At 45.6% G+C, this 26,655-nt stretch overlaps 1 protein-coding gene across 1 annotated transcript in view; it reads left to right on the top strand.

Moving 5' to 3' along the window:
• Positions 1–26,655, top strand: part of LOC130109022 (myelin regulatory factor-like protein) — a 67,511-nt gene that overhangs the window by 22,998 nt on the left and 17,858 nt on the right. The window contains exons 8-20 of the mRNA XM_056275724.1: positions 80–190; positions 4,781–4,871; positions 5,247–5,447; positions 5,685–5,793; positions 12,182–12,291; positions 12,763–12,908; positions 16,053–16,116; positions 16,200–16,288; positions 16,412–16,480; positions 22,104–22,153; positions 23,456–23,614; positions 24,348–24,395; positions 25,786–25,870. Of these exons, the coding sequence (XP_056131699.1) occupies positions 80–190; positions 4,781–4,871; positions 5,247–5,447; positions 5,685–5,793; positions 12,182–12,291; positions 12,763–12,908; positions 16,053–16,116; positions 16,200–16,288; positions 16,412–16,480; positions 22,104–22,153; positions 23,456–23,614; positions 24,348–24,395; positions 25,786–25,870 (1,332 nt within the window). The remainder of the gene's footprint in view (positions 1–79; positions 191–4,780; positions 4,872–5,246; positions 5,448–5,684; positions 5,794–12,181; positions 12,292–12,762; positions 12,909–16,052; positions 16,117–16,199; positions 16,289–16,411; positions 16,481–22,103; positions 22,154–23,455; positions 23,615–24,347; positions 24,396–25,785; positions 25,871–26,655) is intronic.

The raw sequence follows: 26,655 nt of genomic DNA on the forward strand, positions 1-26,655 counted from the left end.
GAGTCGGACATAATATTACATGCCAGAGACAACATTGTTTCAATATATGCATATAATCTCTTATACCCTCCCACCACAGCATCAGTCTGCCTGGCAACAAGATCACCAAGGTAACACTGGGCCGCCTGCACTTCAGTGAGACCACAGCCAACAACATGAGAAAGAAAGGCAAACCCAACCCTGACCAGAGGTAAGAGTGTGTGCAGGTGTAACAGTGAACAAGTCAATGAATGGATATATGAATCTACTACTGCTAATACTACTACTACTACTACTACTCTTGGCTGCTCCCTTTAGGGGGCGCCACAGCGGATCATCCGTTTCCATTTCTTCCTGTCCTCTGCATCTTCCTCTGTCACACCAGCCACCTGCATGTCCTCCCTCACCACATCCATAAACCTCCTCTTTGGCCTTCCTCTTCTCCTCTTCCCTGGCAGCTCCATATTCAGCATCCTTCTCCCAATATAACCAGAATCTCTCCTCCACACATGTCCAAACCATCTCAGTCTTACCTCTCTTGCTTTGTCTCCAAACCGTCCAACCTGCGCTGTCCCTCTGATATACTCATTCCTAATCCTGTCCTTCTTCATCACTCCCAATGAAAATCTTATCATCTTCATCTCTGCCACCTCCAGCTCCACCTCCTGTCTTTTCATCAGTGCCACTGTCTCCAAACCATACAACATGGCTGGTCTCACAGCCATCTTGTAAACCTTCCCTTTGACTCTTGCTGGTACCCTTCTGTCACAAATCACTCCTGACACTCTTCTCCACCCACTCCACCCTGCCTGCACTCTCTTCTTCACCTCTCTCCTGCACTCACTGTTACTTTCGACAGTTGACCCCAAGTATATAAACTCATATGCCTTCGTCACCTCTACTCCTTGCATCCTCACCATTCCACTGTCCTCCCTCTCATTCACGCATATGTATTCCGTCTTGCTCCTACTGACTTTCATTCTTATTTTCTCCAGTGCATACCTCCACCTCTCCAGGCTCTCCTCCACCTGCACCCTACTCTCGCTACAGATCACAATGTCATTCGCAAACATCATAGTCCACGGAGACTCCTGCCTGTTCTCGTCCGTCAAACTGTCCCTCACCACAGCAAACAAGAAAGGGCTCAGAGCCGATCCTTGATGTAATCCCACCTCCACCTCGAACCCATCTGTCATTCCAACTACACACCTCCCCACTGTCACACTGCCCTCATACATATCCTGCACCACTCCTACATACTTCGCTGCAACTCCCGACTTCCTCATACAATACCACACCTCCTCTCTCGGCACCCTGTCGTATGCTTTCTCTAAATTCACAAAGACACAATGTAACTCCTTCTGGCCTTCTCTGTACTTCTCCACCAACAACATGGTCAAAGCATTCTTTCATTGGGAGTGATAAAGGAGGACAGGATTAGGAACGAGTATATTAGAGGGACAGCTCAGGTTTGACGGTTTGGAGACAAAGCGAGAGAGGCAAGACTGAGATGGTTTGGACGTGTGGAGGAGAGATGTTGGATGCGAATATGGAGCTGCCAGGGAAGAGGAGAAGAAAAAGGCCAAAGAGGAGGTTTAGGAATGTGATCCCTGCTGGGTGGTATTCAGCCTACTTGACACATTAGTGGTCGGGTTTTTAGCCATGCAATTGTCATATGTGGCCTTGTGATGCTATCTTAAATTCTGGAACAGGTTTGTAGTGTTGCCCCGTGTTGCAGCTACTGTAGCAAGACACATTCTGCACAATACCTGACTGTGCAGCATCTTCTTTCCTAAATCCAAAATAGGTCCAGACAACCAACCTACTGCTCCTCTTTGACACTAAACTCACCTTTTCAGTGTTCGGTTCTGCCGAGGCCGTTTTCACAAGATAGTAATGTTACTGCTAGAATCAAAGCATAGCGTGGCAAGTTGTTTTCTTCATTTCTTCATTTACTGCTCTCACTCGCATGTCACGTGAGGTTAGGGAGCGTGTGCACGTGAACCCCTGTATGGCCAGGTGTTTCCCACCCTCTGATTGGTTAGATTGTGTGACATAAAAAAAAGAACATCCCCCCCCCCACTTTTTTCTCCCCAGTTGTATCTGGCCAATTACTCCACTCTCTGAGCCGTCCCGGTCTCTGCTCCACCCCCTCTGCCGATCCGTGGAGGGCTGCAGACTACCACATGCCTCCTCCCATACATGTGGAGTCACCAGCTGCTTCATCTCACTTGACAGTGAGGAGTTTCACCAGGAGGACTTAGCGTGTGGGAGGATCACGCTATTCCCCCCAGTTCCCCCTCCCCCCTGAACAGGTGCCCTGACCGACAAGAAGAGGCGCTAGTGCAGCGACCAGGACACATAACCACATCCGGCTTCCCATCCGCACATACGGCCAATTGTGTCTGTAGGGACACTCGACCAAGCCGGCGATAACACGGGGATTCGAACCGGCGATCCCCGTGTTGTTAGGCAACGGAAATAGACTGCTACGCCACCCGGTTGCCAAACACTTTTTTTTAATAGCAGCTTTTGTGATTTGAAAATTGCATTCTGTTACATTGTGATGTCAGTTTGAATTCGATTAATCGTTCAGCCACCCTCTCACTTTCCAAGATTGTGTTAAACAATCTAGTTAAAAACCCCACTGCCATCTCTCCTAAACACCTCCATACCTCCACAGGTATGTCATCAGGACCAACTGCCTTTCCACTCTTCATCCTCTTCATAGCTGCCCTCACTTCCTCCTTGCTAATCCACTGTATTTCCTGATTCACTATCCCCACACCATCCAACCTTCTCTCTCATTTTCTTAATTCGTCAGCCCCTCAAAGTACTCCTTCCACCTTCTCAGCACACTCTCCTCGCTTGTCAGCACATTTCCATCTCTATCCTTGATCACCCTAACTTGCTGCACATCCTTCCCAGCTGCGTTATTATGGATCCCACTGCTTTTCTTGGCAAGACACGCCCTGCGTAGCATCAGGGCGCTAGGATTCTAGGAAGACCCACCCCTACTCTGCCTCTGATTAGCTAACCTTAAACCTGACTCCGCCCTAACCTAAACCTTAACCAACCCAACCAACGGAGACAACGACTACTGGCCAATCAGAGGCAGAGTGCCAAGAAAAGCAGTGGGATCCATAATAACGCTTCCCAGCTCAGTCCCTCTGTCTAGCCAATTGGTACAAGTCCTTTTCTCCTTCCTTAGTGTCTAACCTGTCATACAACTCACCATACACCTTTTCCTTTGCCTTTGCCACCTCTCTCTTTGCTTTACGCTGCATCTCCTCGTACTTCTGTCTACTTTCTTCAACTCCCTGACTATCCCACTTCTTCTTTGCCAACCTCTTCCTCTGTATACTTTGCTGTATTTCCTCATTCCACCACCAAGTCTCCTTGTCTTCCTTCCTCTGTCCTGATGACACACCAAGTACATTCCTAGCTGTCTCCCTCACTATTTCTGCAGTGGTTGCCCAGCCATCCGGCAACCCTTCACTACCACCCAGTGCCTGAACTCCACACAACAGTCTTCCTTCTTCAACTTCCACCATTTGATCCTTGGCTCTGCCTTCACTCTCTTCCTCTTCTTGGTCTCCAAAGTCATCCTACAGACCACCATCCAATGCTGCCTAGCTACGTTCTCCCCTGTCACCACCTTGCAGTCTCCAATCCCTTTCAGATCGCACCTCCTACATAAGATATAGTCCACCTGTGTGCACTTTCCTCCACTCTTGTACGTCACCCTGTGTTCCTCCCTCTTCTTGAAATATGTATTCACCACAGCCATTTCCATCCTTTTCACAAAATCCTCCACCATCTGTCCTTCCACATTTCCTTGACACTATACCTAGCCATCACCTCCTCATCACCTCTGTTCCCTTCACCAACATGCCCATTGAAGTCTGCTCCAATCACCACTCTCTCCTCCTTGGGTGCCCTCTGCACCACTTCATCCAACTTACTCCAGAATTCTTCTTTCTCTTCCATCTCACTCCCAACTTGCGGGGCATATGCACTGATAACATTCAGCAATACACCTTTGATTTCAAGCTTCATACTCATCACTCTGACAATCTCTTCACCTCCAGCACACTCTTGACATACTCTTCCTTCAGAATTACCCCTACCCAATTTCTCCTCCCATTTGCACCATGGTAGAAGAGTTTGAACCCACCGCCGATGCTCCTGGCCTTACTCCCCTTCCACCTGGTCTCTTGCACACACAGTATACCTACCTTTCTTCTTTCCATCATATTAGCCAGCTCTCTCCCTCTACCAGTCATAGTGCCAACATTCAAAGTTCTGACCCTCACCTCCACACTCCTACCCTTCCTGTTCTCCCGCTGCGTCTGGACATGCCTTCCCCCTCTCCTTCGCCCAATAGTAGCATAGTTTCCACCAGCACCGTGCTGGCCAACAGTATCGGTGGTGGTCGTTGGTAACCCGGGCCTTGACCAACCCAGTACGGAAATCTGATTTATGATCCTCATATTTGATTTGGCAGTTTTTACGCCGGGTGCCCTTCCTGATGCAGCCCTCCCCATTTATCCGGGCTTGGGACCGGCACTAAGAATGCACTGGCTTGTGCATCCTCAGTGGCTGGGTTAATGGATAGATTAATAAACAAAGGAAATACCAGTGGTGATATCTTAAACTGTGTGTGTGTGTGTGTGTGTGTGTGTGTGTGTGTGTGTGTGTGTGTGTGTGTGTGTGTGTGTGTGTGTGTGTGTGTGCGCGCGCGCGCGTGTGTGTGTGTGTGCACGTGTGCGTGCGTGTGTGTGTGTGTGGGCATGTACAGGTACTTTCTTTTAGTAGTAGGTCTATATGCTGTAGTGAGAGAGGACAGCTTCCTGCTTACAGCTCTGATGTCTGAGAGAATCATTGTCAGGGTAACCAACACTCCAACATTTACATCACTATGGTAATAAACACTCCATCATTAACATGTCCATGGTAATGAAAATGTCATCTCATTGCCATGGTAATACACACAATCTCCTTGCCAAGGTAATAAATACATAATCTCATAGTGGCATCCATCCATTATCCAAACCGCTTATCCTGCTCTCAGGGTCGCAGGGATGCTGGAGTAGCAAATACAAAATCTCATCACCATGATGATAAATAAACTAAACATGTCAATCTGCCTATCTGTGAAATGTATGGCATATAGGACGTTTCATTTCAAATCTGTTATCAATATTTGCCTTTCCCACTTTTTCCTGTTCATTTTCTCACTCGTAACATCCCACAATTCCCTGCAGGCTTCTAATCCCGGTCAGTTTGAGATGGACAGCGACACCACGTGGCAGCGGGGTGTGGTGCAGGACACCGTGGTCTGTCAGGGCAGGGTGGGCATCAATACTGACTCTCCTGATGAGGCGCTAGTTGTCTGCGGCAACGCCAAGGTGATGGGTACCGTCATGCACCCGTCAGACCGTCGTGCCAAACACAACATCCAGGAGGTAAAGGGTTGAAACGGCTGGGTCTCTGACACTCCCACTGTTCCTAGTCCTGTCTGGAGAAAGAAAGAAAGGAAGTTGATTAATCTCTCTCTCCCCTTCCCCCTCTCTCTTTCTCCCTCTCTCTCGCTCTCCTCTCTCTCTCTCTCTCTCTCTCTCTCTCTCTCTCTCTCTCTCTCTCTCTCTCTCTCTCTCTCTCTCTCTCTCTCTCTCTCTCTCTCTCTCTCTCTCTGTATCTAGGTGGATTCAGAGGAGCAGTTGAAGAGAATAGCTCAGATGAGGATTGTGGAGTACGATTATAAACCACAGTTTGCTTCCACAATGGGTATCGATAAGGTCCATCAAAGAGGTACAAGAAACTTGACTGACAAATCACAATAATCACAAGAATAACTCATAAGAGAAATGGAATGACCCAGAAACTATGCAGGGTTTCATAGTGAATCAGAATCAACTTTATTGGCCAAGTATGCTCATGCATACAAGGAATTTGACTCTGGTTTACAGCAGTACCCGCAATATCACACACATACACACACACAAAAGAGAGAAGCAAAAGGAATAAATGGAATAATAAATAGAATACTGGAGGTAAGTATGTATGAACAACAGGTATGTCACTACTATATAGACCACAGAAAGGTGAATCAGTTCATCTGGACACAACGTTTAGTGGGAGAAACGTTTCATTATCATCTAAGTGACCTCTTCAGTCTCACCTGACTGCAGGTATCACACCCTTAGAAACAATACAGTGGCATAACGACTGAAACCAACGATTGGTTTCAAATGCAAATTGGTGTGACCATTAACTAGAGTTACAAAGGTCGTGTGTACTATTCACAGAGGATTGGGGAATAGTTGTGATCACAGCGTTGTAAGATGGTGACAGATGTACACTTAGGCCCCCTCAGTTGGGGGAATGTTCATTCCCTCTTCACATAGATGGCCTCTTTGACTCCCCATTCCAACCAGCATTCCTCCCTATCAAGGATGTGCTTATCCAAGGGTGTTCGGGTGGCGTGGCAGTCTATTCCGTTGCCTACCAACATGGGGATCGCTGGTTCGAATCCCCATGTTACCTCTGGCTTGGTCAGGCGTCCTACAGACACAATTGGCCGTGTCTGCAGGTGGGAAGCCAGATGTGGGTATGTGTCCTGTTCGTTGTACTAGCGCCTCCTCTTGTCGGTCGAGGTGTCTGTTTGGAGGGGGGAGGGGGAACTGGGGGGAATAGCGTGATCCTCCAATGTGCTATGCCCCCCTGTGAAACTCCTTGCTGTCAGGTGAAAAGAAGCAGCTGGCGGCTCCACATGTATCAGAGGAGACGTGGTAGTCTGCAGCCTTCCCTGGTTCGGCAGAGGGGGTGGAGCAGGGCATTGAGCAAGCCATACGCCCATTTCACGCCGTGGCCATCTTGGATTTGAAAAAAACCAAGTGGTGGGAATTTAGCCACGCCCCCTTCTTACTCAATCGGAAATCAATGCAGCTGGGGCCAGCATCAAACATGGTTTGGACTACCAACCTCGAGCACCTACCGTCATTTACCACAATATGAAAACTAAGCTGGATCTTTTCTTTTTCCGAGTACTTTCTGCCTCTCCTGTGCCAGTGAGGAGAGACACACACAGAGGGCTGTATTCAAAGAAGCTGTTTAATCACAATAAAATAGAAAATAAGATACATTTCATTTTTATACTGTACATTCAATATTTATACATTAGATTGCCCCATCTACAATATTTTCATTCTTTGTCCTTTAACTTTAACAAAACTGTTGGTTAATTTTAAACTAAAATATGTTCAGTCAACTGTCATTCTGTTGTAGCAATAAACTGGAACTGGCTACCAACTCAAATCATCAATTGTTTACTAAACTAAGATAGTGATTGCTCATCTCAAGGTGTGGGCTAAAAAATGGGACTGTACTAAAATGAAGTTAAATATGTTTCAATCTATCTAAGGTTTGTGTGCACTATTTTCTTGTCAGCTGAATTTAACAAAGGTTTAAAACAGTGGTCCCTGAAAATTTGTTAGGAGAGCACACACAGTCCCCAGTTGGTTGACTGTTCCACTTAGTGAAAGGGGTATGACTCCATCAAACATGTGGTACTCCTTTATGCGTCTTATTGACCGTTCGACGTGTATTCTCAAGCCAGCAATACTCTGTGTGTCTGTGAGCTCATCACAGCTAAACTGTCCACTTGGGCCTAAAAATGCAGGGATGACAAGTTTTACATCTATTTCATCGAGCAGGTCTTTCATAAGGAAACCCTTTTCGGCCATGACCTCATCACCTGACTCTAAGAGGTCCAGAACACCTGACCTCTTAGTTATCTCCTTATCAGAAATACATCCTGTGTATAGATTACTTACCAGGCTAACTGACCCTGAGGGAGTGATCCCAATTAGGGATTTCAGTGTAGTTACTTTTATAATGGGAGTATGTCATGGTGTTCAAAACCTTTGAACTAGCTGTCTCGATGCGGATCTCTGTGCAGTCTAGTATCACTCTTGTGTTTGGGTAGAATTCCCTGAATACTGGTGGCATTAGCTCGTCTACTGCTGCTCTGCTAGGCCATATTGGGAGGGTCCCTAACATAAAGAGCAAATAGTTGGCCCACATCGTACAGTTCCTGCTGACTGTGGCCGGCGACACATTGAATCGTACAGATAAATCCAGAGCAAAAAAGCCCTGCCTCACACAGCACAAGAACAGGAAAAACTGATCAATCAGCGATAAATGCTCTGCATGGAAGCCAGACACAGAAATGTGTTCTAGGTTATGGCTGTTCCTTTGCATTTGAGTCCATGGCACCATGGACTCTGCAGTAGGCTGTAAAGCTAGGAAGAGTGCTTTGAGGGTGTGGTAATCCTTAAAACCAGTGTAAAACCTGATCAGATTGGGCGCACACTGGAAGCGTTCTAGACCAAAACGCTCACTTTTCAGCTTTTTATTTTCGTCCTCCAGGAAAGTGATGCGTTTCTTTACTGCGTCCAGCTGGTCTTCCACAGAAAGGGGCTTCACGTCGTAGTCATGATCAGGTAGAGTCGCCCAAACCTCACTGGACACATGAGGATATGTCATACTTGTTGGAAGCAATATAAATCCACACATTTTCCTGTTATCAAGATGATGTGTCAGAACAGAGCTATCCACTATTGAAAGATTAGTGAATATATATATATATATCTATACACACACACATATATACAGATTTATCTCTTTCCCTTCTTTGATAGGAGTTGCAGGATGGTACACAGCAGTACGACATGTTGCTTCCAGCAGTGTTTTCAATTAAGTAAGAAGGGGGCGTGGCTAAGTTCCCACCGCTTGGTTTTTTTTTTAAATCCAAGATGGCTGCGGCGTGAAATGGGCGTATTACAGTAATCAACCAAGGCATTGGTTGATTACTGTTATGTTCTGTTTTCGGGTCTGCCACATGCTAGTACTAAAAGTCTTCAGATGGTTCAGAATGCTGCTGCTAGAATCCTAACTAAATCTAGAATATTTGACCATATTACACCAATTCTTGCCTCCCTTCATTGGCTTCCTGTCGATGTTAGATCAGAACACAAGGTGCTTCTGCTGACTTATAAAATCCTACATGGGCTTGCCCCATCTTACCTGTCTGATCTACTTAAACTGTACATTGCATCTCGAGCTCTCCACTATCAAAATACAGGGCTCCTGTGTATCCAAAGTTAAAAAGAGGTCAGCTGGTGGCAGGGCCTTGTCCTATCGGGGCCTGTTCTTGTGGAATAACCTGCCTGCTGCCATCAGACAGAATCTGTTGAGTCCTTTAAATCCAAATCTATATCTCATAATTTTTGCCTTAACCTATAATAAATTGCCTTTAAATTGAGTACTTCATGACCTGTACAACACTCATTACTCTATCCGATACTGTCTTCACCTCCAACACACTCTTGACATACTCTTCCATCAGGATTACCCCTACCCAATTTCTCCTCCCATTCACACCATGGTAGAAGAGTTTGAACCTTCCTCTGATGCTTCTGATCTTGCTCCCCTTCCACCTGGTCTCTTGCACACATAGTATACATACCTTTCTTCTCTCCATTATATCAGCCAGCTCTCTCCCTCTACCAGTCATAGTGCCAACATTCAAAGTTCCGACTCTCACCTCCACACTCCTACCCTTCCTCCTCTTCCGCTGCCTCTGCACATGCCTTCCTCCTCTCCTTCTCCTTCACCCAACAGTAGCATAGTTTCCACCGACACCCTCCTGTCCAACAATACCGGTGGCGGTCATTGGTAACCCGGACTTCAACCGAAGCGGTATGGAAATCTGATTTATGATCCGCATATTTGATTTGGCAAAGATTTTATGCCGGATGCCCTTCCTGACACAACCCTCCCCATTTATCCGGGCTTTGGATCGACACTAAGAATGCACTTGCTTGTGCATCCCCAGTGACTGGGTTACACAGCTGCAGCAGCAGCCAGAAGCTGGAGGACAGGCTGGAATGAGAGGCTAGCAGCCTGGAGCACTAAGCAAAATAGGTGTGATCAGGACCTCTGGCAGTCTGTATGGAGGTCAGTTTGCAGGGCAGGGGAACCAGGGGCTGGGAGGCACAGGAATATGACTGCAGCTCTTTATTTAATAGAATGTCCCTTTTCTTTTCCCGCACGGGATGGTGTGCTCTGGTGCCAGAACTGCCTCGCTGTCTTGGTTCAGTGCATTTTGTTGGCATGGCTCCTTTCTCTCTCTTTCCGTTTGTTGTCTTTGTACGCCCAAGTGTTTGTCAGTGTCAGTCCAAGACCCAACTTCATAAAGCACATTTTGTTAGAATGACAAACTTGAGGCTTATTGCTAATCTGCCTCGCTATTGCATCTGCTCCCACCCTCTTGACTTTGCAGCCAAGGCTAAACCACAACCCCCCACCACAGCGCATTATTCTGGTGGAAGAGGCCACTGCTATCAGGGAATACCATTGCCATGAAGGGGTTTACCTGATCTGCAACAATGTTTAGGTAGGTACATGTCAAATTGATGTCCTCATGAATGGCCGGAACCAGGGTTTCCCAGAAAAAACATTGCCCGGAGTAGTCATTCCCAGAGACTGGGTCATGACCTACAGGTGGGTCGCAGGAAGTTTTATTTGGGTCGCCAAATAAATATGCAGAATTTCTTCCATAGTCTTTTATTTAAGACATATCTGCAGTACACCCTTGTGTCACAGGAGGGAGCTCAGTGTTTCTACCACACTCACTGTTTCTGGCATAACACATTATGCAGCCAGTCAGAAGAGATGGATGCTTGGTTAATAAAATAGAAGGGCCCAGCTGAAGACCGACCTACAGCCAATGCTGGCTAAACTACCGCCCATGAGGGAAGCCAGCATGAGGATAAACGTGAAGCCATCCCTGCAGCCAGTCACATTCAACCCACTGATGACGGCACAGATGGAAGGGTTGAGAGATCAGGTGAAGAGCCCCCTACTAAGAAGATAAAATCAGGGGCAAGGCCATACAATGACTATTTTTGAAACATAGTTTTGTTAATTGTTCTAATAACAGGCGTGAGCAGTGGTACTTACAGCATTGAATCTAATAGGAAGGCTAGCGTATGTTCTTCTTTTTTTTTGGCGTTTTTCTCCCCCATTGTACTCAGCCAATTACCCTATTTTCCGAGCCATCCCGGTCACTGCTCCACCCCCTCTGCCGACTGGCTGCAGACTACCACATGCCTCCTCCGATACATGTGGAGTCGCCAGCCGCTTCTTTTCACCTGACAGTGAGGAGTTTTACCAGGGAGACATAGCGCATGGGAGGATCACGCCATTCCCCCCAGTTCCCCCTCCCCCCTCCGCTCCAAACAGGCGCCCCAACTGACCAGAGGAGGCGCTAGTGTAGCGACCAGGACACACCCACATCCAGCTTCCCACCTGCAGACATGGCCAATTGTGTCTGTAGGGACGCCTGACCAAGCTGGTGGTAACACGGGGATTCGAACCAGAGATCCCCATGTTAGTAGGCAACGGAATAGACCGGCACGCTACCCGAATGCCCCAGGCTAACGTACATTCTGTTTAACTCTGTCTAAATGTGCTTATTTTGTCTCATTTATAAAGTATTTGAAATGTGCGTATCATTTTACTGATGGGAGGAAATAAAAACTGAGAGCCTGTTAACGCCGCCAAAATGCATGTGTTTTTGGTTTCATTTATAAAGTATTTAACGTGTATTGTTTTTTCAATAGCATGTATAAAACGAAGTTGTGATTTATCAAACCTGTATCTCTTGGAAATGGCTGGTTTACCTGCGTATTCAACACAATGCAAGGTGATGTGGAAATGGACTTACAATGTTGTGACTACAACTATTCCCCAGTCCTCTGTGAATAGTACACGTGGCCATGGTAACTGGTTAACGGTCACGGCAATCTGCATATGAACCTGATCGCTGGTTTTAGTTGTGATGCAGCTGTGCTGTGTATAAGTTTATAGATGACCAGCTCATCTCCCTGCACCTTGACATGTGCCCTTGTTTGAAGATGATCAATGTTATTCGGTTCACCTGTGCGTGGTCATAATGTTTTGGCTCATCTTGTATTATAGGCTTATGAACTATGAATATTTGGAATGAAAGACAGTGATCTGCTGGGGCGTCGTAGTTATGGAGGTGGGGACATGTGCCTGACTTGAGTTCATGTTGTGAATGACAAGATGTAAAGATATGGTAACTGTATGAAATATGAGTGTTTCCTAACAGGAATAATTGCTCAGGAGGTGAAAGAGCTTCTACCTGCTGCTGTGAAGGAGGTCGGAGATGTCATCTGTTCAGATGGGGAACAAATCCACAACTTCCTGATGGTGGACAAGGTTTCTATCTATCTAAGTGTCTGTCCTTCTATCTATCTATCTATCTATCTATCTATCTATCTATCTATCTATCTATCTATCTATCTATCTATCTATCTATCTATCTATCTATCTATCTATCTATCTATCTATCTATCTGTCTGTCTATCTGTCTATCTTATCTATCTCTCTGTCTATATTTTTTTCTTTAGTGTCAAACAGGGTTGGGAGGTTTCATTGGTCAACAACCACTTTATTGTTGTACAGCCTTACAACTTCCCCCCTCTTTCTCTCTCTCTCCCCCCCTCTCTCTTGCTCTCTCTCCCTCTCTCCGTCTCTCTCTCTCCCTCTCGCTCGCTCTCTCCCTCTCTCTCCCCCCTTGCTCACTCTCTCACATTCTCTCTCTCTTGCTCACTCGCTCTCTCTGTCTCTCTCTCCATCTCGCTCTCTCTCACTCTCTGTCTCCGTCTCTCTCTCTCGCTCGCTCTCTAGGAGCAGATCTTCATAGAGAATGTTGGGGCAGTCAAGCAGTTGTGTAAATTGACTGATAATCTGGAGAACAGGATCAAAGAGCTGGAGGTTTGGAACAACAGACTGGCCAAACTCAAGAGTCTATCTGGCAGCCTGCACTCAAAAGGGTGAGAGAGATGTTTTTATTTTTAAAAGTAACTTTTATTCCATCAGTCATTCAACAAGCCATTTACGAAAAAATACAATCACCTTCAAGACACAAATAAATACTCAAAAATAAATCACAAATAAATAATCACAGTCACTATACAGAAAAAAACAAGGTGGTTTTCTTTTACAGCACACAACACATGACCATGAGCCCAGATAACACTGAACTGATCTACTTCTTTCATTTCTTTGCGATAATTATAATCAGTCATTATCCTGACTTTCACCATGCTAGTAAACAATAATTTTACATCCATATCTATTGAGTCATCAATCTTCCTCCTGCTGCTTACATTTCTGCTTGTCCCAAGATAAAATTAACGAGTTTACATTTGTCTCTTGGAGACTGTATTTAAAACAGAGAATGAACATGTGCTTGGAGACAACCTTCCCTACCTTTCTGAATAAACTCTCCAGCAATAGTGGTACCAGGCGCACACACTGTAGGTAACGGTGGAAAACAGTTTCCTTGTCAGGATAAAAAAGACATTTATCACTCACACCTTGACTAATGATGGAAAGAAAAGCATTAACTGCTACGATCCCATGTACAAGTCTCCACTGTAAGTCAGCTGCAGTTTTTGATAATGGCGGTTTGTATAAACCCCTCCAAGCAGGTTTGACATCATCCCCCAAGCCCAGATGACTTTGCCAAGGAAGGTGTGTCAACACAATTGTGTCATTTACCCTTGTTTAGACGTTTAACTGTCATTCCATATAAAGTTTTACCTTTTACCTCTTTTAAATTTATACAAGTACGAGTTTTCTTATCTAAAACGGAACCATCACAGTCATCAAAACTGGGACGACTACATAAGCAAGGAAAAGGATCATCTGTATGAGGCGCGATCAAACCTTTGCTGTTTTCATTCAACAGGAGGCATTCATGTCCCATCAGACGTTTCCAGTGGTCAAGCAGCTTGCTGATGATCCTCACGGATCACATTCCCAGACCAGCTGCTAGAGCAGCTGTATTGTCCAAGTCAGGTCCAGCAGTGTTCACCACTGATCCAAGGGTTAGAATCTGTTCTGCAGAACACTTCTGTAACTGCTGATCCTGCCCAGCAGGGGGTATCCAAATGTCCTCCATGCACCACAGGCTCCCTCAACAACCAGTATAAGGAGTCCCTTTGCAGTTTCATCTCTTTCACCATAATTTTCCAGACTGAAAACTATATGGTGGAAAAGTGGCAAAGTCTGGAACTTCGGAGTCTTGAGATCCATGAGTCATGCAGTCCCAGACCACCAAACTGCTGAAAAACTGCGTTCCAGTGGTCTCCGCACAAATTCTTTTGGGCCAAATAGCAAGCCTCTGGATAAACTGAAGGCAGAAAGCAGCACCTCTGCTGGCCAAAATGTATAAGTCCTTGTCCTCCTTTGGGAGAAAAAGAAACGCCTGAGGAATCCAATGCAATTTATCCCAAAAGAAATCAACCAAAACAGCTTGAATTCGTTTGTGAAAGTAAATTTGAGGGGGGATCTACACAAACTAATCTGTGCCATAATGAAGAAGACACTAGATTGTTAATTACAAGTGTCCTCCCTCTGTAAGACATGCTTGGCAAGAGCCATTTCCAATTTTTAAGCCGGCCTTCTATTTTTTCTAAAGCATCTCCCAGTTCTTTTCTAGCACAGATTCTTCACCTAAAAACACTCCCAAATACTTTATCCCTCCTTTTTTCCAAGTTTGCCCTCCTGTTAGAATTAAATTATCTAGTGGCCTTTTTCCAACCATCACAGCTTCTCTTTTTTCCAGTTCACCTTAGCAGAGGAAATGTTATTAAAAAGATCTACATTCCCCTCCAAGATGTCGATATCTCTGTTAATTATTACCGTAATATCATCTGCATATGCTGAAATTTTTACAGGACAGTTTTATAGGGGACATGAATTGTCGGTGTCTCGCCAGTTCTCTCCACAACATTTCGTTGTTAATGAACGGAGGGACTTAGGCCAAAATTATCTTTTTGGCCGGATTAACCGGCGGCACTACCCGAACAAAGGTGTCTTGGATCACCACACCTTGCTCACCAACCACATTAACTTTATCAACACTGTCCAGAAAAATAACGACTCCATATTCATTTTAGATGCAGACTTTACACTGTCATAACCGACAATTTTACCAATCGCTAAATCGCAATCTCCCACAGAGCAATTGACAGTTGGACAGAGTTCAACTCCATGTCGGCGTGTGAGCTTCTCCAGCCCCACGCCTCCAACTCCATGAGTCTGCATGACTCACAGCTGGGTCGGTTGAAACCAGTCCAGAATCAAAAACACCACTACGACAATAAATCTGTCAAAATACAAATCCAAAAAAAGAACAACGAAAAATAGCAAAGATAGAAAACACACTCGCGCTGAGACGCACACTCAATATCACCGTCTTCTGCGTGCACTCAGAGAGAAAGAGAGAGAGATGTGTGTCAAATCATATTAGTTTAAGGTAAATCTTGTATGAAGACTGTTGCATATTCCAGGCCCCCCAGATAGCGTTATCTTTTGGCCAGGGCCCTCCATTTGCAAGTTGTCTTTAAAAACCCATTGACAATACCACTACTATTTGCTGCTCATATCCCTGCTCTACATTGGTTGTTCCGTGTGTCCTCTTCTGGATCGCCACCTTGCCAATGATCCCAAGAGCTATGTTGCCCGGAGCGTGGCTCCTGGTAGGGTCACCCAAGGCAGATAGGTCAAGGGGGAGGTTCCAGACGAAGCGCAATTCAACAGAGACCTCAATGGCAGAACTGGCGGAAGATGTTTCCAGGTCACCATGGCAGTGAAGTGGATGAAGGCTGCAACAGAAGGTGGTCTCCAATCATCTTGGTTCTCCATGCCACTGGACTCTGGCCACCCCCTGCCAAGTACCGTTTGATGGCTGCAGGTGCATCAGCCACTCCACGTAAAAAGCTGTCACATGCAGGTGTCCTCCCATTATGTGGCTCCAGGATCAGCCTCTATGCCGATCTGAGGACCCAGAGGGAGGACGGTCATACTTGACCCCGAGTGACTGCCGATAATGGCTACGTTCCGAGTGTGTCTACCAGTCCATGTTGTGGTTGGACTGGTTTGGTAATTGGTCTGTCTCTGCTCCACAGGAAACCCAGTATAAACCCCAGTGTGCCCACACCCCAGAAACCAGACCCACGGCACCCTGAGAAAGTATGTTTGACTATGTATACACACACACATACACACACACACACACACACGCACACATTGATGTATGTGTTCTGTATTCTCAGGTCTGTTGGAATGAACCGTACGGTCAGTGTCTGCAGCATAAAGTATTGCAGGCCAGTATTTTCACTCTGCTGACCACCATGGCCTTCTGGTGAGACCCAGTTCCTATGCCCTGCTCTAGCAAAAACATTGGGTCACTTCCTGTTTGTCACAATGTAGCCAATTAACATTCATTCTTTTGTGTGTGTGTGTGTGCGCGTGTGCGCACACATAGTGTGATCTCTATAACAGCTCTGTACCTGTCAACTCTCAGAGAGGACAATGGTGTCTTTCCTGGCAGCAGGTATGTAAGAGGCAGATAAACATTAAAGCTCTGAGATTTCCCCAATCTCACCAGGTTTATTTAATTCCCACTGGTATGTACATGCCATTACTACATGTTAACTCTTTTTATTCTAAAATAACGTTTTTCAGTCATTCTTTAACCAACTTTCCTCCACCTCATTTCTTCACTCTGAATCAATTTCTGCTTTTCATTGCACGTAGGATCTGTTGTGGCTTGTTGTAGATTGTTGACTCTCTGTCACATCCTAGTTTGTCCCAACATTTTTTAGTTTTTTATGTTGCCAACAGTTGATTGTTGTACACCTGCAGCTTGTTTACTCACCTACTCCGCTGACCAGCTGTTAGCCTGCTAGCATGCTCTCGATCCACCGGCGTACTCAACAAACCGTGGATTATCCCCTCTGGTATACCCCAACCAGACTATTCTCTGCCACTATCTCAGGACTATCCCCAACCTCTCTTTTGGACCAGTCATCCTAGTTTTGCTTCACTGTTGTGCCACTGCTTTGGTCCAGGGCTGAGTGCTCCCTCTCTGGCTACTGGCTTCAGTAGCTAGGTGCTGCACCTCTGCTGCTGATATGGTGTTCATAAAATACTTTGCATTGGAACATCCGAACCTCAGCCGCCACATCACTCCAAACTGCCTCACTGACACTACTTCCCCTGGACTCTTGCGTTGCCCCCTGCTATGTCCACAGGGCCTCCCAGTGGAAGTTTGTTGACTCTAATCATGCTATTCCATCTGTGTTGTCTGACCGACATTCTATTGCACTGGGACGTCAACGTCATCACAACAAACTACTCGTTCACTCTGGCAGTCTGAAGACCCTGGTTTATGTTGACAGTGTCACTCCTCCATCAGCACCTGCCTCAGTACCTTCCCCCTCCCCCCTGCATGCACCTCAGTTGCAGGATGTTGCTCCCCCTGCTACGTGCCTACCTAAGTGCTGCCTCTCCTCTTTCTCCCCTGTGGATGCTCCTCAAGCTGCTAAGTTGGTCACCATGGCCAGGGCTTCCACCTCTTCCCTGGACCCCATGCCCACCGTCCTGGTCAAGGCATGTTGGACCTACCCTGTGCCCCATTATCAACTCCTCTTTGAAATCTGGCATGATACCCTCCAGCTTCAAAATGGCTAGCATCTCGGCCTTTTGGCTAAGATCAAGTGTAGCTTCAAAATGGCTGCAGTCACCCCCATCCTCAAAAAGCCAGGCCTGGACCCAGATGACCTCACTTAACTACCAGCCTATCTCCAACTTTACATTTCTCAGTAAAATCCTGGAAAGAGAAGTTGCTGCCTGATTCCATCAGCACATGTCCAACCATGAGCTCTATGAATCCCTCCAGTCTGGCTTCAGAGCATGCCACAGCCCAAAGACTGCCCTTATCAAAATCACCAATGATCTCCTCTTTGCTGCTGATTCCGGCCACATCAGTATTCTCATTCTCCTGGACCTCTCTGCGCAGCCTTCGACACTTTCCCACACCATTCTCCTCAACCGCTTATCTGAATACCTAGGCCTCACTGGTGTAGCTCTCCTGGCTCCAGTCATCTCTCGCCAACAGGAAACAGTTTGTCACAATCAGAGACTCCAGTTCCACCCTAGCCCCAGTCAACCAAGGCGTGCCACAAGGCTCTGTTATGGTACAGCCGCGGCAAGCACACAGCCGAAACTTGCCACTGCAGTAACACAACGTGAAATGAACAGAGAAAAACCAAACACAGAGCTGATATGAAAACAGAGGCAAATAAACTGGCAGCTATGCTTACATCACTGCAGCCTTGAACCGGTTTGGGACCCCCGCGTGGACGTCTCCTTTCAGTGGTCCGAAGAATGCAATCCCAGCTCCCGTGAGCAGCTAGTCCTGTTCGTTTTAGATGGTGTTCAAGTTTCTTGTTTTTAGTGGAGAGAGGTGTGTAGAAAAACGCTGTTCCTTCCGCTGAGCCTGTGCCATAAAGTTACCTAACTTTTTTGAATTCCAGGAGAGTTCCGCAATGCTGCTTCTTTGCAAAATTTTAAAAGACTACAGAAAATCTACCTTTTTACTAAGGCCTATGGTCTGTAGTCTTTTGATATTTGTTTTAAACTTTTCTGTCCTCTGCACACCCATCACTGTCTGGTTTGGTTCGGCCACCAAACAGGACAGGGACACACTACAATGGACATTTAGGTCTGCAGAGAAAATCATTGGTGCCAACCTGCATTCCATTCAGGGCTTAAACGGGCAGGCAACATCACTGCAGCCCCATCACACCCTGGTCACAACCTGTTCCAAGTCCTCCCTTCTGGCAATCGCTACAGAGCACTGTACCCCAAAACAACCAGATATAAAAACAGTTTATTAGGGGCACCCCCCGGTGGCTCACCTGGTAGAGCATGTACCATGCAGGACAGTGCCCAAATGTGTTGCAGGGAGTGAGACAGCAAATACGTGTGTTTGGAGAAGTGTTTGTTTGATTGATTTTTGTGCTTATTTTGTCTAAAAGTCTGTTTTTTGTTTTAGTTGTCTCTCCCCCAACAGCTTTTGCTGTTTGGGGGACTTTTCTTGTGTCTGTGTTTTTTCAGATGGGAATCATGGCCACGAACGGAAAGGAATAAAAAACAAATATAACAAATATAAAGAACACACACAGAAAGAATGATAAAGAAGTGAGAAGTGAAGAGACGAATGGACAAAAAGTGAATGACTAAAGAAAGGGAAAACGACTCCTTGTCTTATCCGGAGTAAAGCGTCCTTGTCTTATCCGGTGTAAAGCATCCTTGTCTTATCCGGTGTAAAGCCTCCTTGTCTTATCCGGTGTAAAGCCTCCTTGTCTTATCCGGTGTAAAGCGTCCTTGTCTTATCCGGTGTAAAGCGTCCTTGTCTTATCCGGTGTAAAGCGTCCTTGTCTTATCCGGTGTAAAGCGTCCTTGTCTTATCCGGTGTAAAGCGTCCTTGTCTTATCCGGTGTAAAGCGTCCTTGTCTTATCCGGTGTAAAGCCTCCTTGTCTTATCCGTTGTAAAGCGTCCTTGTCTTATCCGGTGTAAAGCGTCCTTCTCTTATCCGGTGTAAAGCGTCCTTGTCTTATCAGGTGTAAAGCATCCTTGTCTTATCCGGTGTAAAGCGTCCTTGTCTTATCCGGTGTAAAGCCTCCTTGTCTTATCCGGTGTAAAGCATCCTTGTCTTATCCGGTGTAAAGCATCTTTGTCTTATCCGGAGTAAAGCCTCCTTGTCTTATCCGGTGTAAAGCCTCCTTGTCTTATCCGGTGTAAAGCGTCCTTGTCTTATCCGGTGTAAAGCGTCCTTGTCTTATCCGGTGTAAAGCATCCTTGTCTTATCCGGTGTAAAGCGTCCTTGTCTTATCCGGTGTAAAGCGTCCTTGTCTTATCCGGTGTAAAGACTCCTTGTCTTATCCGGAGTAAAGCCTCCTTGTCTTATCCGGTGTAAAGCCTCCTTGTCTTATCCGTTGTAAAGCGTCCTTGTCTTATCCGGTGTAAAGCGTCCTTGTCTTATCCGGTGTAAAGCGTCCTTGTCTTATCAGGTGTAAAGCATCCTTGTCTTATCCGGTGTAAAGCATCCTTGTCTTATCCGTTGTAAAGCGTCCTTGTCTTATCCGGTGTAAAGCGTCCTTGTCTTATCCGGTGTAAAGCATCCTTGTCTTATCCGGAGTAAAGCCTCCTTGTCTTATCCGGTGTAAAGCCGCCTTGTCTTATCCGTTGTAAAGCGTCCTTGTCTTATCCGGTGTAAAGCGTCTTTGTCTTATCCGGAGTAAAGTGTCCTTGTCTTATCCGGTGTAAAGCGTCCTTGTCTTATCCGGTGTAAAGCCTCCTTGTCTTATCAGGTGTAAAGCGTCCTTGTCTTATCCGGTGTAAAGCGTCCTTGTCTTATCCGTTGTAAAGCGTCCTTGTCTTATCCGGTGTAAAGCGTCCTTGTCTTATCCGGTGTAAAGCGTCCTTGTCTTATCCGGTGTAAAGCATCCTTGTCTTAACCGGTGTAAAGCCTCCTTGTCTTATCCGGTGTAAAGCCTCCTTGTCTTATCCGGTGTAAAGCGTCCTTGTCTTATCCGTTGTAAAGCGTCCTTGTCTTATCCGGTGTAAAGCGTCCTTGTCTTATCAGGTGTAAAGCCTCCTTGTCTTATCCGGTGTAAAGCCTCCTTGTCTTATCCGGTGTAAAGCGTCCTTCTCTTATCCGGTGTAAAGCGTCCTTGTCTTATCCGGTGTAAAGCATCTTTGTCTTATCCGGAGTAAAGCCTCCTTGTCTTATCCGGTGTAAAGCCTCCTTGTCTTATCCGGTGTAAAGCGTCCTTGTCTTATCCGGTGTAAAGCGTCCTTGTCTTATCCGGTGTAAAGCCTCCTTGTCTTATCCGGAGTAAAGCCTCCTTGTCTTATCCGGTGTAAAGCCTCCTTGTCTTATCCGTTGTAAAGCGTCCTTGTCTTATCCGGTGTAAAGCATCCTTGTCTTATCCGGTGTAAAGCGTCCTTGTCTTATCCGGAGTAAAGCCTCCTTGTCTTATCCGGTGTAAAGCATCCTTGTCTTATCCGGTGTAAAGCGTCCTTGTCTTATCCGGTGTAAAGCCTCCTTGTCTTATCCGGTGTAAAGCCTCCTTGTCTTATCCGTTGTAAAGCGTCCTTGTCTTATCCGGTGTAAAGCATCTTTGTCTTATCCGGAGTAAAGCGTCCTTGTCTTATCCGGGGTAAAGCGTCCTTGTCTTATCCGGTGTAAAGCCTCCTTGTCTTATCCGGTGTAAAGCGTCCTTGTCTTATCCGGTGTAAAGCGTCCTTGTCTTATCCGGTGTAAAGCATCTTTGTCTTATCCGGTGTAAAGCGTCCTTGTCTTATCCGGTGTAAAGCATCTTTGTCTTATCCGGTGTAAAGCGTCCTTGTCTTATCCGGTGTAAAGCATCCTTGTCTTATCCGGTGTAAAGCGTCCTTGTCTTATCCGGTGTAAAGCGTCCTTGTCTTATCCGGTGTAAAGCATCTTTGTCTTATCCGGTGTAAAGCGTCCTTGTCTTATCCGGTGTAAAGCCTCCTTGTCTTATCCGTTGTAAAGCGTCCTTCTCTTATCCGGTGTAAAGCGTCCTTGTCTTATCCGGTGTAAAGCGTCCTTCTCTTATCCGGTGTAAAGCGTCCTTGTCTTATCCGGTGTAAAGCATCCTTGTCTTATCCGGTGTAAAGCGTCCTTGTCTTATCCGGTGTAAAGCATCCTTGTCTTATCCGGTGTAAAGCGTCCTTCTCTTATCCGGTGTAAAGCGTCCTTGTCTTATCCGGTGTAAAGCATCCTTGTCTTATCCGGTGTAAAGCGTCCTTGTCTTATCCGGTGTAAAGCGTCCTTCTCTTATCCGGTGTAAAGCGTCCTTGTCTTATCCGGTGTAAAGCATCCTTGTCTTATCCGGTGTAAAGCGTCCTTGTCTTATCCGGTGTAAAGCGTCCTTGGGTTCCTGGAAAGGCACTGTACAAACTAACGTTGTTCTTTGGTAACCTTGGAATTTATCTTTTTACTGAGTTGATCTGTTGGTTTTATTCACTCTGTCAAGCGTTACTGAGCTACTTCTAGCAAATTATTGTTATTATTAGTAATATTAGTAGTCGTAGTCGTTGTAGTAGTTGTACTAGTAACAACTCTGTCTCTATCTCTTTGCAGTAATGACAGTGTGTTCCCCCAGCTGACCACAACAGCCTGGACCACTACAGGTTCTCTGTCTGTCTGTCTGTCTGTCTGTCTGTCTGTCTCTCTCTCTCTGTCTCTCTTTGTTTCTCTCTTTCTCGCTCTCTGTCTCTCTCTCTCTCTGTCTGTCTGTCTTTTTCTTTCCGTCTTGTCTCTTCTCTCTGTCTCTCTCCCTGTCTCTGTCTCTCTGTCTGTCTGTCTGTCTGTCTCTGTCTCTCCTTTCCTCTCTCTCTGTCTCTGTCTCTCGCTCTCTCTCTGTCTCTCTCTCTTCTCTCTCTCTCTCGCCCTGTCTCTCTCGCTGTCCGTCTGTATGTCTCTCTCTTTCCCTGTCTGTCTCTGTCTGTCTGTCTTTCTCTCTCCCTGTTTCTGTCTCTCTTTGTCTCTCTGTCTGTCTCTGTCTCTCCTTTCCTCTCTCTCTGTCTCTCTCCCTGTTTCTGTCTCTCTTTGTCTCTCTGTCTGTCTGTCTGTCTCTGTCTCTCCTTTCCTCTCTCTCTGTCTCTGTCTCTCGCTCTCTCTCTGTCGCCCTGTCTCTCTCGCTGTCCGTCTGTATGTCTCTCTCTTTCCCTGTCTGTCTCTCCCTGTCTGTCTCTGTCTGTCTGTCTTTCTCTCTCTCTGTCTGTCTGTCTGTTTCTCCTTTCCTCTCTCTCTGTCTCTCTCCCTGTTTCTGTCTCTCTTTGTCTCTCTGTCCGTCTGTCTGTCTCTGTCTCTCCTTTCCTCTCTCTCTGTCTCTCTCCCTGTTTCTGTCTCTCTTTGTCTCTCTGTCTGTCTGTCTGTCTGTCTCTGTCTCTCCTTTCCTCTCTCTCTGTCTCTCTCTCTTCTCTCTCTCTCTCGCCCTGTCTCTCTCGCTGTCCGTCTGTATGTCTCTCTCTTTCCCTGTCTGTCTCTGTCTGTCTGTCTTTCTCTCTCTCTGTGTCTGTCTGTCTGTTTCTCCTTTCCTCTCTCTCTGTCTCTCTCTCGCTCTCTCTGTCTCTCTCCCTGTGTCTGCCTCTGTCTCTCTCTCGCTCTCTCTCTCCCTGTGTCTGTCTATGTCTCTCTCTCTCTCGTTCTTTCAGTCATCCATGTTTTCATCCATGCATTCCTGGTCAGTAGTTGTGAAGTGAGCTGTGCTTCAGCAGCAGTATTAAGTTATTACAGACATCTCATTATTTAAACTTGAACTTGCTGCTCAAAGATAAATATTATGAATCATTTATGAGGATTAATGAAAGCACCTCTCCAAAGTCTCATCTTAACATAAAGTCAACACAGGGATCAGTAAATATTAAGTTGATTAGAAGTAGAAGAGATGTACATTATATGTAGCATTACTTTATGCTCCATCTGTCCAGCCTCCCCTCCGCCAGGCCTCTGGCCCCCAGACGTCAGCTTCTGTGAGCTGCTGTACTGTGAGCAGGTGTACTGCTGCCCCTCAACACCAGGAGGCGCTGCTGACACTAATATCACATCTGTGACTGCTGAACCAGCAGGCGATGACCCCTCTCTGACAGGTAGGACTCAAGAGAGAAAGAGATAGAAAGAAATCGCTTACTTAGTCTATTTACTATGCATACATGCACACACACACATATGCACACATGTATACACACATACACATGTACGCACACATGCACACACACCTACACATGTATACACATGTATACACATGAATACATACATATGTACACACATACACATGTATACACATGTAACACATGTACATACACATGTATACACACATACATTTGTACACACATACACATGAATACATACATATATATACACATGTATACACATACACATGAATACACACATACACATGTATACACATTTACACATACACACGTGTACACATGTACACACATACACATGTATACATACATGCACATGTACACACATACGCATGTATACGTATACACATGAATATATACATGTGTACACACACATACAGTACACACATGTACACGCGTACATATGTATACATAAACATGTGCACGCACATTCACATGTACACACATACACATGAATATATATACATATGTACACACATGTACACGCACGCACACATGTATACGTACACACACATACACATGTACACATACACAGTACACACACGTACACCTCCATGGTGTTTCCCAGTAACATTAAAATAAGATGACATGTGAGATGTGATAGTTTCAAGCTGACCTTCTGAAACATGACAAAAGTGTGCGTGTGTTTCGTGTTATGTTTTTGTGACCTCAGACAGAAGTAACGACAAGCTGTCTGAGAAGCTGAAAAACGCCAAAGACTGTGAGTCCAACTTCTCACCTTCTGAAACAAATTATAATACTCATGTATTACTGCAGTATGTCTGTCTGTCGGTCAGTCTGTCTGACAACATGTATTACTGCAGTCTGGTTGTCTGTCTATCTGTCTGTCTGTCTGTGTGACAACATGTATTACTGCAGTCTGTGTGTCTGTCTATCTGTCTGTGTGACAACATGTATTACTGCAGTATGTCTGTCTGTCTGTGTGACAACATGTATTACTGCAGTCTGTGTGTCTGTATCTGTCTGTCTGTCTGTGTGACAACATGTATTACTGCAGTCTGTCTGTCTGTCTATCTGTCTGTCTGTCTGTCTGTGTGACAACATGTATTACTGCAGTCTGTGTGTCTGTGTGTCTGTCTGTCTGTCTGTGTGACAACATGTATTACTGCAGTCTGTCTGTCTGTCTATCTGTCTGTCTGTCTGTCTGTGTGACAACATGTATTACTGCAGTCTGTCTGTCTGTCTGTCTGTGTGACAACATGTATTACTGCGGTATGTCTGTCTGTCGGTCAGTCTGTCTGACAACATGTATTACTGCAGTCTGTCTGTCTGTCTATCTGTCTGTCTGTCTGTGTGACAACATGTATTACTGCAGTATGTCTGTCTGTCTATCTGTCTGTCTGTCTGTGTGACAACATGTATTACTGCAGTATGTCTGTCTGTCTATCTGTCTGTGTGACAACATGTATTACTGCAGTATGTCTGTCTGTCGGTCAGTCTGTCTGACAACATGTATTACTGCAGTCTGTCTGTGACAACATGTATTACTGCAGTCAGTCTGTCTGTCTATCTGTCTGTCTGTCTGTGTGACAACATGTATTACTTCAGTATGTCTGTCCGTCTGTCTGTGTGACAACATGTATTACTTCAGTATGTCTGTCTGTGTGACAACATGTATTACTGCAATATGTCTGTCTGTCTGTCTGTCTGTCTGTGTGACATGTGACCTTGCAGAAGCAGCAGATGTTCACGTTGACCAATACGATATGTATGTTGTATATGTATATTGTATATGCATATAAGTATATTGTATATTGTATATTACAGGACAGGGGGCAGGACAGGACAGGGTGTAGGACAGAACAGGACCTTTTATCCAAAGCGACTTACAATAAGTGCATCATTTGACGCAGGAAATCAGGAGAACTACTAGTCATCAGAGGTCATAAGTGCATCTAAACAAGTATCTAAGAGCAAAACCAGTGCTGAAGTAAAAGCACAAGAAAAAGATTTTTTCTTTTAAATGAGTGAATACAATAAGTGCTAATAGCAAATATTGTATATATGTATATTGTATATGAATATCTCCGGTGAGATAGAGGACAGCTGCTGAGCCTAAACATCTTTAATGACCTCTTCTTTTCTGTTAGGGACAAATACCACCATCAAGTCCTTTCTGGTCAAAGAGAACCAGCAGGTGATTGACAGCAGATACTGTGACAGACATAGCTGCGGGTGAGTGACATTAAAAGGGGAGTGAGAGAGAGACTTTTCTTTACTTTTCAAATAACTTTTATTGACATCACATTATAAAAATCCTCCACTCCCATCATATCAACATACACTGATAAGCTAGAAAATAATACAATCTCAGGCATCACTACTGTGGCTCCATCAAATTACACACACACAAAAAACCCTTCCCTGTCACACACACACACACACATATACACACACACATACACACACACACACACATACACGACCATAAGAACTTACAAATGAACAGGTGACCCATCTTCCCTAAGTGAACATAAAACCTGTCTTAACCCCCACAGAGCCCTGAAAGAGTCCAGAATACTGGTCAGGGTGTAGAAGTGTGTTCTACCTCAGACAAGCTGCCACCAAACCCTTCAGCCTCTACACCACATCAGTCCAGCCGTGGCCTAGCATCTGACTCTTCCTGGTCTTCCAGATCGCTAGCTTAGCAGTTCCAAACAAAAAGTTGACTAGGACCAGAAGCAGCCTTTTTCTTACTGCGTATTTAGGCCCAAAAACATACAAGGGGACAGAGAAATCCTCTCCCAAAGCTTCCACCCATTCCTGCAGTAAGCCCACTAATCGAGGACAAGAGACCACTAAATGCTCTAACGTTTCCCTTGTTGCACAGAAAGGACAGCCCTCCCCAGTGCTTGGATCCAGGTGAGCTCTGTGTCTGTTCGTAGCTATTGCTCCGTGTATGATCCTCCACTGGAGGTCAGCCACCCGTTTCTCAACAGGAGGCTTACACAGGACCCTCC

Source organism: Lampris incognitus, chromosome 3 (assembly GCF_029633865.1).
Source record: "Lampris incognitus isolate fLamInc1 chromosome 3, fLamInc1.hap2, whole genome shotgun sequence".
Classification (NCBI taxonomy): Eukaryota; Metazoa; Chordata; class Actinopteri; order Lampriformes; family Lampridae; genus Lampris; species Lampris incognitus.